The sequence below is a fragment of the Triturus cristatus genome, chromosome 3_2 (genome assembly GCF_964204655.1).
Source record: "Triturus cristatus chromosome 3_2, aTriCri1.1, whole genome shotgun sequence".
NCBI lineage: Eukaryota > Metazoa > Chordata > Amphibia > Caudata > Salamandridae > Triturus > Triturus cristatus.
In genome coordinates this window covers 90,353,319-90,370,074 of record NC_140584.1, presented here as the reverse complement: position 1 = coordinate 90,370,074, position 16,756 = coordinate 90,353,319, and the positions used below count along the sequence as shown (strand labels likewise).

General features: G+C 42.9%; 1 protein-coding gene across 3 annotated transcripts in view; it reads right to left on the bottom strand.

Moving 5' to 3' along the window:
* MYLK (myosin light chain kinase) overlaps positions 1-16,756 on the bottom strand; it is a 1,478,514-nt gene that overhangs the window by 616,355 nt on the left and 845,403 nt on the right. For all 3 annotated transcript variants that reach the window (XM_085647312.1, XM_085647311.1, XM_085647313.1), the window contains one exon: positions 15,071-15,223. In XM_085647312.1, the coding sequence (XP_085503438.1) occupies positions 15,071-15,223 (153 nt within the window). The remainder of the gene's footprint in view (positions 1-15,070; positions 15,224-16,756) is intronic.

The following is a 16,756-nucleotide window of genomic DNA, read 5'->3' as shown; positions in this document are numbered from 1 at the left end:
CATTACCCCTAGTGTTAATACAGGATACATCTGAAACAGACACATTAGGGGAGTGCCCAAATGGTAAAAGTGGGTTGGGGGAAACAAAGTCAGGCCTTGCTGGTGATATGTTTCGTATATTCGGACAAGTTGTGTTGACATTAGCAGAACCACCCAGCGACAAACGAGATTGTAACGTGGCAGGGTCCAAAGACAACCGTCTTTCGGTCAGATGGATTTCATGAGTTAGAAGCGATTCAGCCCTTACAATGAATGGGTCCAGGGTCCCGGCTACACCTTTTAGTTTACTCATTTTATGACATAAAGTGATGTAGTAGTCCAATTACACAATTATGGACCCACCAAACAATAACAAATAACAATGGCCAATAAACTGCTTCACAGTACCTTAACACCAGATATCCCGAGATGAGGGGACAAGACAACGTTGATTGCTGCCACCGGGGCCAAATAACGTGGCCCAGCCCAGCCTACTTTGGCCTCAGACGGGCTCAGACGGGCCCGTGCTTGGCCTGGGCTTCGCAAGGCGCGCGCCCGCGCGCGTCCCAGGAAGCATGAGCCTCGCTGTGATTTATGCACCTCCAGGTGCGGTAGAATGGCGGCAGCGCCTCCTGGCAGCAAAGCAGTGTGGGAGCAGTAGTCCTCCCCTCCTCGCGGCGATTTTGGCAGCGGTTCCCCTTCACGGTTGTAATTTGTGGTGCAGTAAGGGAGGACAAATTTAGAGATGAGGCAGCCTTTCTCTTTCCCATGCTTCAGTAAAAGGGGAAAACCAATCCAAACATGACTTGGGGACAAAGAAACAACAAACAGAGGAAAACTAGTAACTTTACTGGCTCTGGACGAAGAAGCAAGGTAGGTGACCCAGCCCAGTCAATGATAGGCAAAGACAGGCTCAGTCTTGGCCCGGGCATGGTGCCACCCAGTTGCAGGCAGCAATCGGCAAGCAGGTGAAAGTGTACCGTGCTGTGATGAGTGCACATGCTGAATAACACTTTAAAATGTTGGCCCCTCGTCCTGGGCACTCACAAGAGCTCATGGTATCTGCAGTCCCTCAGTGGCAAGTGGGTAAAAGCGTCCAGTGCCGTGGTGAGTGCACGCTTCTGGGTGCTCACAGTGGCTCCTGGTGTCTGCAGTTTCTCAGCAGCAGATACCAAGCGGCAAGTTGGTGAAAACATTACCTAGCTATCATACACAGAGTCCTGCTTTTGTTTGTTCTAGTTCCATGTCCTCAAACGTCCCTTAGGCCTCACAGACATCATCCCTGTCATTGCCTTTTGCAACAACATCAATAGGGTTTTCCCAGCCAAGACATGGAAAGCTCCAGTAAAAACAAAATTAAGCAGTACATAGGAATCAGATATGGATAAATCCCAACCACAAACGTTAGACCTGTAGGGCTCCCAGAGAGATAGGCTGTGTTGAGGTACACCCTTGATTCTCACACCGTACATATGCATGCCTGTGAAATGCACACTAGAAGCCATGGTCACTGGTCAGTAGGACTATGGCACACAAAGCATTGTGGTACTGTATTCAAAGACTACACCGCAATTGGCTCATCTAAAACTATAAGTACTAACAGCCTCATGCATCAAGCCAAAATCCAGTCGGTAAAATACCGAATCGCTAATAACACCCGTTAGCGAGTAAATAAAACCTAATCCCAATGCATCAACCCAAATACAAAAATCGCTATTTAAGGAATCCTTAAATAGCGATTCCTTAAATTGCGATTGCATTTAAGGAATCCCAAATTGAGATTCCTTAAATGCAATGCACTAAAGTTAAAAAATTAGCGAATTCGCTAATAGGGGGAGCAAATTACCATGAAGATGAACTGCATGGTAATTTGCTAAAAGTTTGAAAAATGCACTTTTGTGCATTTTTCAAAGTTACATGTTGCGCACACACATGCCCTTAGAGCATGTGTGTGTGCAACATATGTGCACATATCAATTTCAGGGGTGCAATAGGGTGTCATTTTGACACCCTTGCACCCTTGAAATTGCATGAGCAATTTGCGAGAACCTACTGGTACTCGCAATTTGCTCATGCAATCTCCAATTCATTCCTATGGGCCTGGAGGCCCATAGGAATGATTGGGACGGCATTCCTTAATTACTACTCGCAATTTGCTAGTCGCAATTAAGGAAAGTTAAGGAATCGCTATTTGAATAGCGATTCCTACATGCATAGCCTTTTGCTATTCCTTATTAGCGATTCCTTATTTTTCGCTAATAAGGAATCGCAAATGGCATTGTTGATGCATGTGCCCCTAAGTGCTTTGCACATCCAAAGGAGTTTTGGACTTAGTGAACATGATAGTTATATCTTTTTTTGTTGCTATTATTTTTTTCCAGGCATCGCTAGACAAAGAAACCAGTCCCATTTCTTAAACCAGCCCTCCAGCAGTTGGGGGCTGTGATTCGTGCATATTTTACTGGGCTGCACTTTGTGGGGAAAGATGACCCTTGACTGCTGGAGCTGCACTAGCAAGCATCACAAGATCCCTGCTGATGTCGGTGGTCATTTTGGATAGGCAGAAACTATTTAAATCATGCTCGAGGATGTCTTGATGCTTTGTATTTCTTCCATGATGGGTGGATACTTGGAACTTCGTGGAGCAATTTGACACACCTTTAACTCGCCCACCAAACTCCTAGGGAGCAAGCATCGAACTTCGACAACAAAATACCACTGCAGTGTGGAGGACGTAATTCAGATAAGTCCATCAGTGATTTCCTTTGGAAAAGCAGTGATTTGTGTCTATGCAAGCTAAAATGTGAAAGGGGCATTATTGCTGGGAATACCAATCTACAGTCTCAAGTTGCTTACCATTTAAGTTAATATTGTGAGTCTTAATTCTTACTCCGGGTTTCATAGGCACGTGAAAACTTGACTTCTCTCGCAATCATAATCTCTTCTGCTTTACTCCCTCGTTTGCTCTTGCTGGGTATAGCGCTTTGATACATTTCTGGTTTTATGCGCTTTACAGATCCAACATACAAATAAGTAAAAGGGACGCATATAAACTAAATCATTTCTTGTGATACAAGTTACTTATTTGATCATTTAGAAACTTGTGAACCTTTCCTGTATATATCTGGGGAACGTTGAAGCTTTCTTGTTTTTTTCCCCATGACATATGATCAGTGTTCAATGAGGGACCTGATGCTTTGATCTTGAGAGCATGAGTTGCTGTATTGTGCACATTAAGGCGTGAGTTTGAAACCAACAGTTAGCCTACAATATTCTAAGAGGGACCCTGCATTTGGACCTTGGGAAGTAACAAGTTTTTAGGTCGAACCTGGGAAGCCCATGCGCTGCTCTGCGAGCCATATTGTATTGGAGTACGGACTTGCAGCTCCACCACTCTCTGCCCATATTTTTCATTGGCTTGTGTCATTGTCCTTTGTAAATGCTGGCTTCTGATTCTTTAAAAGGCTTGTTAGTCCCTCCTTAGTACCGCCTTGTCTTCATTTGTAACCTCCCTGAGGACTGGCTATTTTACTTCGGTTGTTACACGGTACGTCTTATTTAGTCTGTAAGCACTATTTTCTTTAATGAGTTTCTCTTACTGCAGGAGGACAGGAGGGTTTCTCATGCGCAGTTGTGACCACCGGCTTGTTTAACTCGTAGCAAACAGAGAGCTCTTCAGGGGCCATGGGAGACAGAAGGGGGCTACTCAGCAATGCCTTTAGGGAGGTCAAAGGTACGTGATGTAAATTTGGCTAGATCTGGCGTGTTTATTTTCTGAACAAACATCTATGTTAAACATGAATATGCTTGAAAAAATGTCTGGATTGCAAGTCACTTGCACACTGCATTCTTTTCTTTGTTTTGTTCCAGATTTTCATTGTTTTTCTTTTAAAAAACAAACACTCAGCAGTGTCATTTTGTTTCCTTTTGGGAATGGGAGTAAACTGTTCGAGATGCAGAGGGGAGGTGTAGGGTTTAAGAAGGGCAGTAGCACACGGTCATCCTTAAATAATTTTTTATCACTTTATACTTCTTGTTATTTTTGACAACACTGACCTACCCTTCACAATGCTTCTGCTTTAAATGCAGGAAAGAGTAAAATGCCCGGGCTGTCTTTGTTACAAACCATTAGGAAATCTCCTTCTCCGTTCACTTCCTAATTCTAGTTATATAAACTGTATTTATTAAAACTATCCATGGCCCATTTCTTTGGGTGCAACATGGTCTTTTTATATTTTGTACATATGTAAAGGGCACAGATCACACATGGCTCGTATCATTCACACATTATATTTAATATCCTTTTATTGCAGTTTAATTTTTGTGAATTTCAATCCCATAAAATCTATTACAGAAACTGCCCAATTTTAGGTCGAACCTAGGTAGCTCAAGCGCTGCTCTGCGAGGTATGCGCTTTTTACTCTGTCAGGGGCACCATCACATTAAACACTATTTTTGGTAACCCCTAGGCAGTTTTAACCTACGTTACACTCACTTCACGACCCTCCATACAGGACCCACCCCACACACCCGCATGCATCAAACGGCATTTCTCTAAAAAGATCTCTGCTAAAGCGACCCTTCGGGGGACCCGTAGGGCATTGCAGTGCCGGCCCAACAAGGAGCAACGCCCAATGATGAAGCATGACATTCTTCGGGGTGTGTGAAGGCAACAAGAGGCAAGACTTGTTCTTTCCTCTCACTGGTGGGTCCTAATACCTAGGATACCCTCCGCTATTGTTTTTTTCCCCCTCTTTCTCTCTCTTCTCGCAGTGAGTGGGTGACACACGGCACCCCTCCTCTGGAACAGTGTCCCCCCCTTTTGATTAGAAGTCTTCTGGTTGCCCCATGTCTTTCAGGTCAACCTATAATGTTGATGTGCTCTGAACGGCTTCAGTTTGAACGATGTCGCGGGAAGGCCACCGCTCTCAGCAATGTAAGGTAGCTGTACATGTATATACTGATGTAGGTTTATATTCCTGCCCTACAGCAGGGGTGACATGCATTTTAGCAGTGGATTCTAGTGGATTGTGGCCATGTTGCTGCTGCTATCATGCAGTGCCGTAACGTTGATGCTGCTGTTTGGTATGTTGACTACCTCATATGCATGTATGGCAACTGGTTACATGTGATATGCTGGATAACAGTGCATATCAAATAACGTAACCAGTGCTGCTTCTGGGATACTCTTTATGCACCGTAGCAGTGCACAGTAGCTTGTTAATGTGACTACTGTATATTTCTTTTTTATACGGCTCATGTCTGTGCTTAAATGTAATGCCGCTGCAGGGCCCTACATGGCTTGGGCTAGCTGATTCAGTTTTGCCTTGCTAAGTATGTTATTTGCACCATGGAATGAGAGTGCAATGTCAATCCAACGAACAGATTTGCATGTCCACAGCTCAAATTAACTCATAAATGCTTTCAGAATTTGCCAACCGCCACTGTGCAGCACTCCACTCCCAAAACCTACAGCCCTACTTCAGTCGACAAATGCAACACCACCAGCCTCTTCTCCATCAAGAAGATAATCAATATCAGATCCAAAATCGAGATCACTGACGTCCCCTTCACTTCCAACCATTTTCACCCTATGATTCACCACCATAGGGGCCTCCTTCAATCCAGTGTCCCACATGGATATTTCCAATATTCTCAACTCTCTCCATGCATCTTTTTATGAAGATGACATCCTTCCTTCTTCCATCATCAAATCACACACAGAAGAGGCCCTCACACCCCTTCTTAAAGTGTCATGAGTTCCCTAAGCAAAGGAACATCCCCAGATGCTGTTAAGGTGGAAAAGAACCTTTCCAAGACAAAGAAAACATCCTGGACCCAGCCAACCTCACAAACTTCCCCCTTTTACCCACCTTCCATTCATAGGGAAAATCATCACAAAAGCACTCACCAAACAGCGACTGGACCACATCAGCAAAAAAATAATCTTCTACAGGACTACAAATCAGGCTTCAGACCCTGCTGCCACAATGAGATGGCTACACATGTAGTAGTTGGCAATGCCCTCTTCCTCCTCAAAAGGAACTAAACCCTCCGATGGTCAGGCTTGACTTATCTGAAGTCTTCGACACAATCAACCTACCTGTTCTGACTAGCACCTGGAAAACATGCAAACGATTTCACAGCAGTATCCTGAAATGATTTACATCCTACTTCACCAACTCGTGCCAACTCCTGCAAAGAGGTTTCCCAAGATCAAAAAGACTCCCAGTCTCCAACAGAGTACCCCAGGGATCCAACCTCTCCTCCATCAACCTTACGCCTGTATTGAAGTCCTTGGATCCCTTCTTGCTAACAGCAGCTTCAATATCCATCAAGACGCAGAGGATATATTACACAAAATATCCTCACCCAATGACACACAGAGATTTAAATCCTGCCTCAAACACATCCAATCTTGAATGTGTACTAACCTTCTGAAGCTAGTCACCACAAAGATTTAATTCTTCTTTCATAACAACAGAACCAACTAATCTCAAGATTGAAGCCCGGCTATCCAATTGAAAGATTACAGGCTTCATCCCCCAGCTCAAAGACCATGCAAAATCTCTGGATTTTACCGTCATCAAAGTCCTCTCATTCAGGGTACACATTGCCAGGAAGACCAAAAGAGTTTGGTTGCAACTATCCATCTTTAAGAAGGAGGGGCTGTTTCTTAAGGAAGATAACTTTGGAACAACTATGCAAGCCTTAGGCCTTAGCCCTTCCACATCAGGTTGGAGGCAGTGCCCTGATCGGTTGTCTTCCTGATACATCCCTAGAACCCCTGAAGTTATACCTCATGTTGCAACGTGGCTCATGTAGGACTCGACAAAATTCAACCACATCAACCTCACTTTAAAAGACTCACGCTGGCTCAGCTTTCAGATCTATCTCTTATAAAGTCCTCAATTACAAGACACCCGCTCACATCACAAACAAAATACTCACATCTGCGGGGCAATGCCGAACCAGGAACTATTATAGGACTGGAGACAAAACATTGCCATAAGGAAAACAAGGCAAGCCTTCTCTGTTCATGTTTCCAGGATCTTGTACTGCACCCCAATCGACATCAAATCAGCACGGACTCTACAACAATTCAGAATAATGCTGAAGACACACTTCTAGGAGGACTACACCCCTGACTCAACACTTTCCCCTTTCCCCAATGATTGTATTGTCCCTGAGGGGCCATGCCTCCTATTCGATGCTCCGCAGCTCTCGAGCTAGGTTTCTGCAATCCTCTTCCATACTCATGACGAGCCCAGCTCACCATGAGTCACAGTGGAGCTGTGCCCATGACGAGCTGTGAGAGTCATAATGGCCGCGGTCCGCCCTCGCGCGATTGATTGCCCACCAGTGCGGGCGAATTAATCAGTGGGCAGAGTCGTGACGAGCCCAGCTCGTCATGAGCACAGCTCCACTGTGACTCATAACGAGCTGGGCTCGTCACCAGCACCGCGATGCCCCCTCCCCCCGCACCGTGGGGGAATTACCCCCACAGCGAAGGGGTTAATACCAACACATACATTTATAAATAGGCATTTAAACCTGATCCCGCCCACATAGCACTCTTCCCTAGCCCTACCGAGCTGTCAGAAGGAATGGACTGCCGACAAAGCTTCAAATTTGCCACAGGCCACTTGTGATGTGAATGACTGAACAAAATGTCATTCCAAGGCAGCCAAACATTGTGATAAGTATTAACGGTCATGCTTCCCTTTTAGGGTGGCAATTTCTTAACACGACAAATATCTTATGTGTTAAATTTGTGCTGGTGGTTGCTAAGACTTGTATTCCATCATCAGACTTTGACCAAGAAGAAGAAAAACAAATGCAGAAATGGGAGAGAGAATAAGGAGGAAAGAAGGAAATGTTAGTAAAAAAAGTGACAAATAGAGAAAGCTGGGATGAAAAATAACAGCAAAAACTGAGATAAATAGACATGATGTGTTGGGTGGTGGAAAAAGTTGCATGACATGGAATCATTAGGCAGGATTGGAATTCGGAAACTATCGCATTAGGCAGTGAGGGAAGTGGACAGTGCAGAAGTATGGGACCCTAAGCTTATTTTGTTTACAAGTCACTCCACATTCTTAGAGGGCCGATGCAGTGGCACGCATACTCACGTGCCACAGTTTCCTTAGCAGAGTGAAAGAAGATCAACTTAGCGACACTCAGAAAGCTTAGCAGGGTGTCAATGGTATGCCACGAGGCAGCTAGCTGTCAGTCACAGTGGTGTGTTCTTGTGACTCAAGTGAACACTAATGCATGCCTTCACATAAAAAGACCATTTAAGATAGGGTGACCAATCAGATGTATCTAAGGGAAATAATTGAGGTGATTAGATGGCTTAACTGCCATATTATTATCTTAAAGCATTCAAGGGTGTGCAAAAACTGACTGCTTAAATTTCTTTCGGTGCACGTGGCTTTAATCACATCACTCACATGAATGGCACGGCGGGTTGCCTTTGGTGGCTAACGTTTCGTGGGCTGCTTAAAATTTGTGAAACTTGGCAAGATTATTTTAACAAAAAGGGCAACCTTTGAGAAGGCTGTAGAGTTTTAAAAAATGTGAGACACAACATTTCTCAAAAGTAGTCCTTCCATGAAAAAAATCCCTTCATTAAACAGCTGTTAACCGAGGTGTTGTCGAGCAAGAGTTTTGCATGAATTGTTTTAAGCAGAGACTTTGTTCGGATTGTGACACTCGTCGGAATATACGAAGTGCAAAGTTTAATATTTATGCAAATCTTCGTAGGCAAAATGTCAATTTTGCTGAAATGAGTAAGGTAATTTATTGCAAGAGACCAACTGGACTGACAATGGTACAGGCCATACCAGCTGAGCTGCCATAATCAGACACGTTATGATTGTACCCGAAACACTCAAATCAGATGAAGCAAAAATCACTAACCCAAAAGACCTTTGAAAAGTTCTACTTCAATGCGACTCAGTACCTCAAGCAATGCTCTAGGTTCCAGGATTTCCCCCTATTTGGCTGCAGTGTGTCAGTTGTATTTAAACCTGAATATTGCATATTGTTCTTACCCTGCAGTACACTCGGTTATATGCTCTAACCATTTACCACTGAAATATCCGATGTTAGGTAGTATGCGTTTATCTTGGATATTACTGTATACATTTAAAGTTCTCTGGTGCACTGTTTCCTGTCGCAGACTAGGTGAACCGAAATGAATAAATACAAGAGAGGCATGGCTAGGAAGGGTCATTTAAGAGGTCGAGGGGTAACCAAGAGCCGACATGATGCTCTGTGGCTGTTTCTGTGCAAAACATTGGAAAACGATTTAACTCAAAGTAGAAACTGAGGGACTGCCTACTTTTCCAGATTTTTGTTTTCCGTCAGATAGTAAATGTTCTAACACAGTAGTGCTTGATCCTTAGTTTTGTATTGGCCCGTATGCTCCCCTGCCCTGGCGGAATGGTTCACTCAACAATGCCATTCATAGATTGCCGCTGACTATGCATCGGACGCCATACTGTTTGCAGACACGCTTACCTGCAAGTGCGTCATCTAGGAAGCCATATTGTCCACATCCTCCTATGCGCGATTGATAAATCAGTCCCAGTGAACCCTCGATGCCGCCTGCCAGCATCTCCGATAAAAACGATGCTGTCTGGCTACAGCAGATTGTGTGACAGGCTTTCAGGTGACTATAATTAGCCCGTCTGCTGTTCAATGAGCGCCCTCGGTAATCAGATTATGAAGGCCTCGGCCAAACAGCATGCCTGAAACCCTTAACGGACGGTGAGAGCACACCGTGGCAGGCTTGTCACGGGCACTTAATTTGTGCCAGTGACTGCAGGTGCTTGGCACGGGCGCGCAATTTTGAGGAGCTCCATTTCTTTTACAAGAGTCAGACTTTGACCCAGAGAAAGACAGGTAGGGAGTTTGAAAATGGAAGACCAAGATAGAAAAACAAGAACAAAGGGAGAAAGAAGGGATTAAAAAGAACCCGCAGGAGAGTGATAAAGAGGCAGGAAGAATACGGTGGCATGAAGTGGGATCAGGATTGAATAATCTTGGTATCCAGCAACCAATGAATTCGGCAATGTCGAAGGCAGCTTCCTATGAAAAGCTTCGAGTTCTTGCACTAATTACTACTGTTACTATGATTGTTGTGATTACCAGTGTTATTACTACTAATTTTACACTTGACAGTATTCATTGTTACTTGTGCAAATTAAGCCCTATGTGTAACCTTTTGTTTGGCAATACCATGGGCGTCACTGCCTACCTAAGATTTACACCATGCTTTGCCCAATTTACCCCACGGTAGTGTAAACTTTTCGATTAGCAGTGTGATGGCAAATAATCGCCAGAAAAATCAGACTCTCCGCTACAATATATTGGAATTTTGTGTTCTGAACACAGTTCAGAAGATATACGATCTTTCAATTTGTAATTTAATGAAACTATAGCTGCACGTTCCTGACGTATCACTCAGTTGAAGTAAGCACAGCTACGCAACTGTTCGCTGAATACATTTAAAACTCTAAGTGCAAGTATAATGTTTATAAAAGTAATAATTCTCTATGCCCCAAACCCTTTAGTTAGTGACAAGAAAACAAGTGAAATTGTGTACTCTAGCTTCTTGCAATTTTTAAACACTTAACAATCTATGAACTTCATAAAAGTGGATAAAAAGTCATTTTGCCTATATTTTGCGTGAGAATTTTCTTGCCAAGAACTTTGAGTGACAAATTGCCCTGGAAAAAACATATGTGAGAATAATCTGCAAGAGCGAATTATCGCTCATTACCCTAATTTCACAACTTTGTATAAAAGCTGTGTACATTTAATAGCTTAGGAGTTTGAATTAAGACTAGTGCGCTACGCCCTATCTGTATTGCGGGACAAACCTAATGAAAAGCTGGAGTCCACAAACAGGGCTTCGTTATTTCTTTTATGTCTATTATGAGTCAACACAGTGAAGAGTTTGTGAGCCAAAAACCTGTGGCTGTTGAGTGCAGGACAAAGCATACTATATTGAATGGAGTCTGGTTTTAAGTCATTGTCTAGTGTTAGGTTTGCGAGATTACCAATTGATTAGCAATTGCTAAAATTTTGCTCAGATGTCAGTCAGAAAGCGGTTTGTTTGGGTAGGATTGTAAATTGACAATTGTAGTCTTTAACTCCTTCCGTGCTCATGACGGAACCACGCCGTCATGAGCCATGGTTGCCGTGTGCTCATGACGGAGTGGTTCCGTCATGCTGCGGCTGTTGGCGGCCGCGCCGCCCACGCGGCGCTAATTCCCCGCCTGTGCGGGCGATTAGCGCTGTGGGCGGAGTCATGACGGAACCCCTCCGTCATGAGCACAGCCCAACCGTGGCTCATGACGGAGTGGCTCCATCATGAGCACCGCGCCACCGCGCTGCCCCCCCGCACCCCCCAGCGCTGCGGCAGAATTTCCGCCGCAGCGAAGGGGTTAAGGTGCCCAGGCCATCAATAAGCAAGTTGATGCACAGTGATGTGTTCATTTTAGATCAGAAGGAAACTCCTAAGTACCTAAGAAATTATATTTAGAACATCCAACGTGTTTATCAGCTCCTGCTCCCAGAACAAAGAGCTATGGAATTCACGTCCATAGAGTTTCTCATATGATGTAATTATTTAAATAAGGGAAATGAAACTAGACCTGGTAAATTTTGGCAAAAATAAGCATATTTTGCATTACACAACTTTCATAATTTATTTCTCCATTTGGTTGTAGTTGGACTACAAAACCAACTTGTGGCACGACTAAGACGCATGTTTTTTCTTAAATCTTTTTCATGTATACTAGGTATGCCCTCACATTTAATTTTCAGGCAATACACCAGTCAAGTATATTATAGATAATGCTCATAATGTCAATCAGTTCTATTGAAATAATGCATCTCACAGGAAAAATTAGCTCGTTTGCCCACCCTTAAAGATTACCTTCCATCAGCTGCAACTACAACAAGCATTTGCAATGCAATAGGTCTCGCATTTAACAAGTTTGAGCTATTGACAATGTAAATGACAATGCTTTTAATTTATGTTTTAAAAGCCAAAACATAAATAAAAGGTATTGTCATTTGCAATGCTAATAGCTTAAACTTTTGAAAATGCGAGACCTGTTGCATTGCAAATGCTTGTTAGTAGGCTTGAGGTCCCTTTCTCGTTAGCAAACCAGGGGGCTGAGCCAGCTGTACACTTACTGATCGTGAAAAGTAATGCAATTTGAGATGAAGTGTATGTACTAATTGTCGAATCGCAAACCGTACGTTCCCATGAGGTTGGAAAACGACGTGCCTAATTAATTGCTTGCAAATGCGGGGATGGAGGCCTGCAGGCAGTCGCCCAAAGCACATTGGGCTCGAAGGGCTCTAGTTGCGCCTCTGCCTGCAGGGGACGGCAGACCTTTGTATCTGCATTTGCATTCTCAAGGGAGGAAAGATTTTTGTTTTTTTAATAGAAGTAGTCCATGTACAGCTTTAAAACATAAATAAATCCGCTTGGGAAAACATCAGGAGGAGCAGGCAGAGGTAACCTGGGCCACCACCTGATACCCCAGGACCGCTGACACAATTCACAAGGGGGGGGGGGCTTTGTGAATCTGTTACCACCCCTTCCTGGGGGTTGGTAATTCATCGATTTTATTTTTTATGCAAATGTAGTCATAAGTCATTGATCTATTTTTCTTGCGATGGGAAATAGGTGGGTGATGCCCATTTCACACCTCCTCCTACATGCAATTTGGAAATGATCACAAAAGCCTGTTTACGATTCAGAAAGAGTTTTCTGACATGTAAGAGGGTTTAATTTGTCCATTAGGAAAAGCCATTTTGCATTTGGAAACCCTGAGATTTTGCAGGTAGCAGGGTTTGCTGTTACAAAAGCTTTTTGTACATCTGGCCCTAGATTTCAAAATTGCACCTGAAGAGCTGTTCCTAGACGTTATCGGTGTTTACAGAAAGAGTGTGGCACATTATATACATTTTAATTGCCATGGCCCTATTAAGCTGAGAAATGTGTTGTTTTCTTTCCTCTCATTTCTTGAACCAATAATTTTAGGCCTTCCGCATATTTTAAAGTAAGACTAAATTACTCAAAAAAATGAAGAGCTAAGAGGGCACACGAAAAATAAGACAGATGGAGAAAAATAACTGCTTAAGTCCAATTTTACAATGAATGCAGACTTCCATCTGGATCGGAGAGGTCGTTTTCGTTTGACACCGCTCATTTCCATTAAAAGGAATTTTCACGACTTTATCCACAATCGACAATATTACTGAAGTCAGCCCCTCCCACTTTGTGTTGGATTATTGCCAGACAGGCTCACAAGTCCAAATCCTCAGGCCTCTCGGAAGAAAAGTGCCATTGTGGAGCACACGGAATTGCTTTGCTGGTGGAGGGCTTTATCTGGAGACAGCTGTTAATGGTTATCCCATGCCCTGTGCCCACAATATCTGAAGCCTGCCCCCTTTAAGACCTATTTCTTACAAGGAAGCATTGGCCAGGCTTAACTCTGCATTCATTGCAGAGTCTCACACAGTGGGGCATACAGTGAACCATTCCATGGGCTGCTGCGGCTGTAGACAGAGAAGAGCCACATCTGAGCGCTGGACATGGCACGAGAACCCACCAAAATGTTTCCTATAAGTGGCAGAGTATTTGTTTTCATGGTCTATGCTGTGGTCAGAGAGAGGTTAAGTTTGCTAGAATTAAGTCAGCAGCAGCTTATTCAGCATCCGCAGCAGGACCCAGAGGGAAACCAAGAATAAACTGCCCACAAGAGCGCCATTGTTAGTTTCCAATGAAGTTTATACAGCGTTTACACAAAGAAATACTGTTACCAGACTTAAAAACATGGACATGAGTCACACAACAGAAGGCGAAGTGAGGCTGCGCTAGTCACAGTCCACGGAGCTGAAGATATTCCTCTCTTCCTACTTTGCAAAGACCAAAGATTGAGATTTTTTTAAACCGAAATTGTTTATCACATTTTATATTTTGTATATTTACTTTTTTCCGGGTAAGACTGTCAAGGCAAATTATATTTCTCGATTTAGGATTTCGATAAAGATTGAATGATTTATAAAAACCTATGCCAAATAAAAAATAACGCTGAGTTTGCACTGCTCGAACGCCGTGTTATTGTTTCTTTTTTAAACCCAGTACATTTTTTTACGAATTTTAATGTGGGTTTTGTTTAGGGCTATAAACAATAGAACCACAGTTGTGCATGTTGCCACGTACACAATCAAATTGCGGGTTCATCTGTATAGAAGACTATGGGCAGCTCAGGAACACTGCCTTCCTGGCTTCAGGGATGTGGCCAATCAACATATTAAACCATTCGGTGGAAACCTAACGTCTACACTTCAGCAGTCAGGATGTGTTCCTCCTAAATACCAGTGGTGCGCGTGCACTACAGAGGAGCGGGGACGAGGGAGCCTGTTGTCTGTGCCGCTGCAGAGTGTAACAGACACCAAAGGGAAGTGGGCGGAGCAAAGGCGGGACATGCGCCTCCTTTGCCCAATTGCATGCTGTATTTTATAAAAAAACGCACGCTAAAGCCAATTGCAGCCCACGAAAGCAAAAGCACACGCACAAGCGTGTGGTCAGCTTTCAGAACCCCCTACATGGGGTCTCACGGAGCGCGAGCAGTGTTACACACTGCAACGCTAGGCGCGAGACCTAAAAACAGATAACTAACACCATTTACAAGTTTTCACTCTACTACTAAAACAATTTGTGATTGAAGTTACAGTTTGAATTGAACACCTAACTCTTGAGATGGCCCACTCTCAACCATTGTTATGTTGTTACTGGAAAAAGCAAAATAACTCCAGTCTTCCTTATTTTATGTCTCAATGATCCTTCTGTATCAACACACTTCCCTAAGACCGGTTAAAACACTTTGTTACATCAGACCCAATGATGTGTGATAGATAAGGCTGACTTTATACCTTACAGCTCAACTCCCGATAAAGAAAGGCAAGACACAGCCTTATATCCAGAATATGGATCCCCAGTAGTCCTACAAAACACTTTCTGCTCAAACATGTTGCTACCTTACACTACAGTACTTACGCTGCACAGTGACTGTGGCACTGCACGATGCCTTTCCCGCACAGTTCTCAGCTACGCAGGTGTAAACACCATCATCTTCTGGTAAAACATTCTCCACTGTAAGTGTTGCAACTCCATCCTCAAATGTAGAAAGGCTGTAAGGGATCAACTGATCTGTCGGAAAGAAAATATTTTAAATAAAAATGATGAACATGCATATCTAACTTAGATTTATGGTCAAACTTTATGGTAAATTGGCATACCGCTGGTTTACAAAAACTTACATACTAATCCCAATTATTTAATTCATATAGAATGATTAAAATTAAGAGCCTAATTATTTGCACCATTTTTTACATCAGTGTAGAGAGTGGGATTTGAGTTGTAACATGGATGTTTCTACATAATTACAGTACTTTTAACAACTAAAATTCCTTGTTGTTAAGTAGCACCACAAACATATAATTTAACTATACATTTGGTATTCAATACGCACCATATCCAGCTCTATCATTCTGCTTTAATCAAGGAGCTCCTACTTACCATCAAAAAGTGCTTTCAGAACATACCTTCAACCAGTGACAATATTTTATAATCCGAATTTTTAAAACATTCAAACCACTGAGTAACATTCTGGGAATTTTAACAATATAAACCTTTAAACAGTATCAACTTTCTGTCTACCCAGGGCAGCAAAAAAAATCAGAAAAGACCATTCCCTACATTTATGGCTTTAGCTGCCAAATCTCAGTGAAATCCTTGGTACATGCATTATTGTGAATTAACATCCCAGGATAGGTATATTCTACAACAATGTCCAGAGCTTGATTATTAACAATACAGTGCAAAAGATTATAGCGGTTTGCGACCCACTCACCATATCTTAATTGTTGCCACATGCTGTAATAAGTCTGAACTTACAAAATAAATTGAATATATTTCAGGATTATTTTGAAAGCCAGTGGAGTAAGACAAAATACAACTGTTAGCATACATTAGTACATTGATCATTCTTTCACTCAACCATGGTGGGTAAGATAGTCCACTTTTAATAATTCTACTGATTTGGATTAAACGTATGTGTCACATTAATAAACTTGATACCACTTCCTAGAAACCCTTCGGGCACAATACCAGGAGAGGGTATACCATACACTTGTACTTGAGATCTCAGCCTATATTCCGCATCCTTAAAGTGAGTGCAGCCTTGCATTGAGGTAATAGTAGTGTACGTAGGTGTATAAGTACACAGAAACTGACAGCAGATGTGAATGTCACATTCCTTTTACCTGTTGTTAAATTGAAGAAAACAGATCCAAAATGGACGATTTTGGTAACTGGATTTACACTGGAGAACAAAACCTAAGTGTGTGCTTCCAATGGAGCACCACTGAGCAACTGTTAGCCGCTCCTCTGGGAACGTTTATGCTCAGTCAAACATACACAGTGGAACATGGTACTCTAGAGAGCTCTCACACTTGTGTGTAACCTAGTAAACACCACATGTATACCCACCAAAAGTCCACATAAATCATCTTCAGATAAAATTGAAAAATTAACACCATCACTACACACGTCACCACCAGACATCAGAGTGTACATATGAACCCCTAACAATCTCAATTTCCATGCCATTTCACACTCCTCTATTTCGTTGCAAAATGACATTTCTCTTATCTCACCACTGACCATCCTCTACTGATCCTT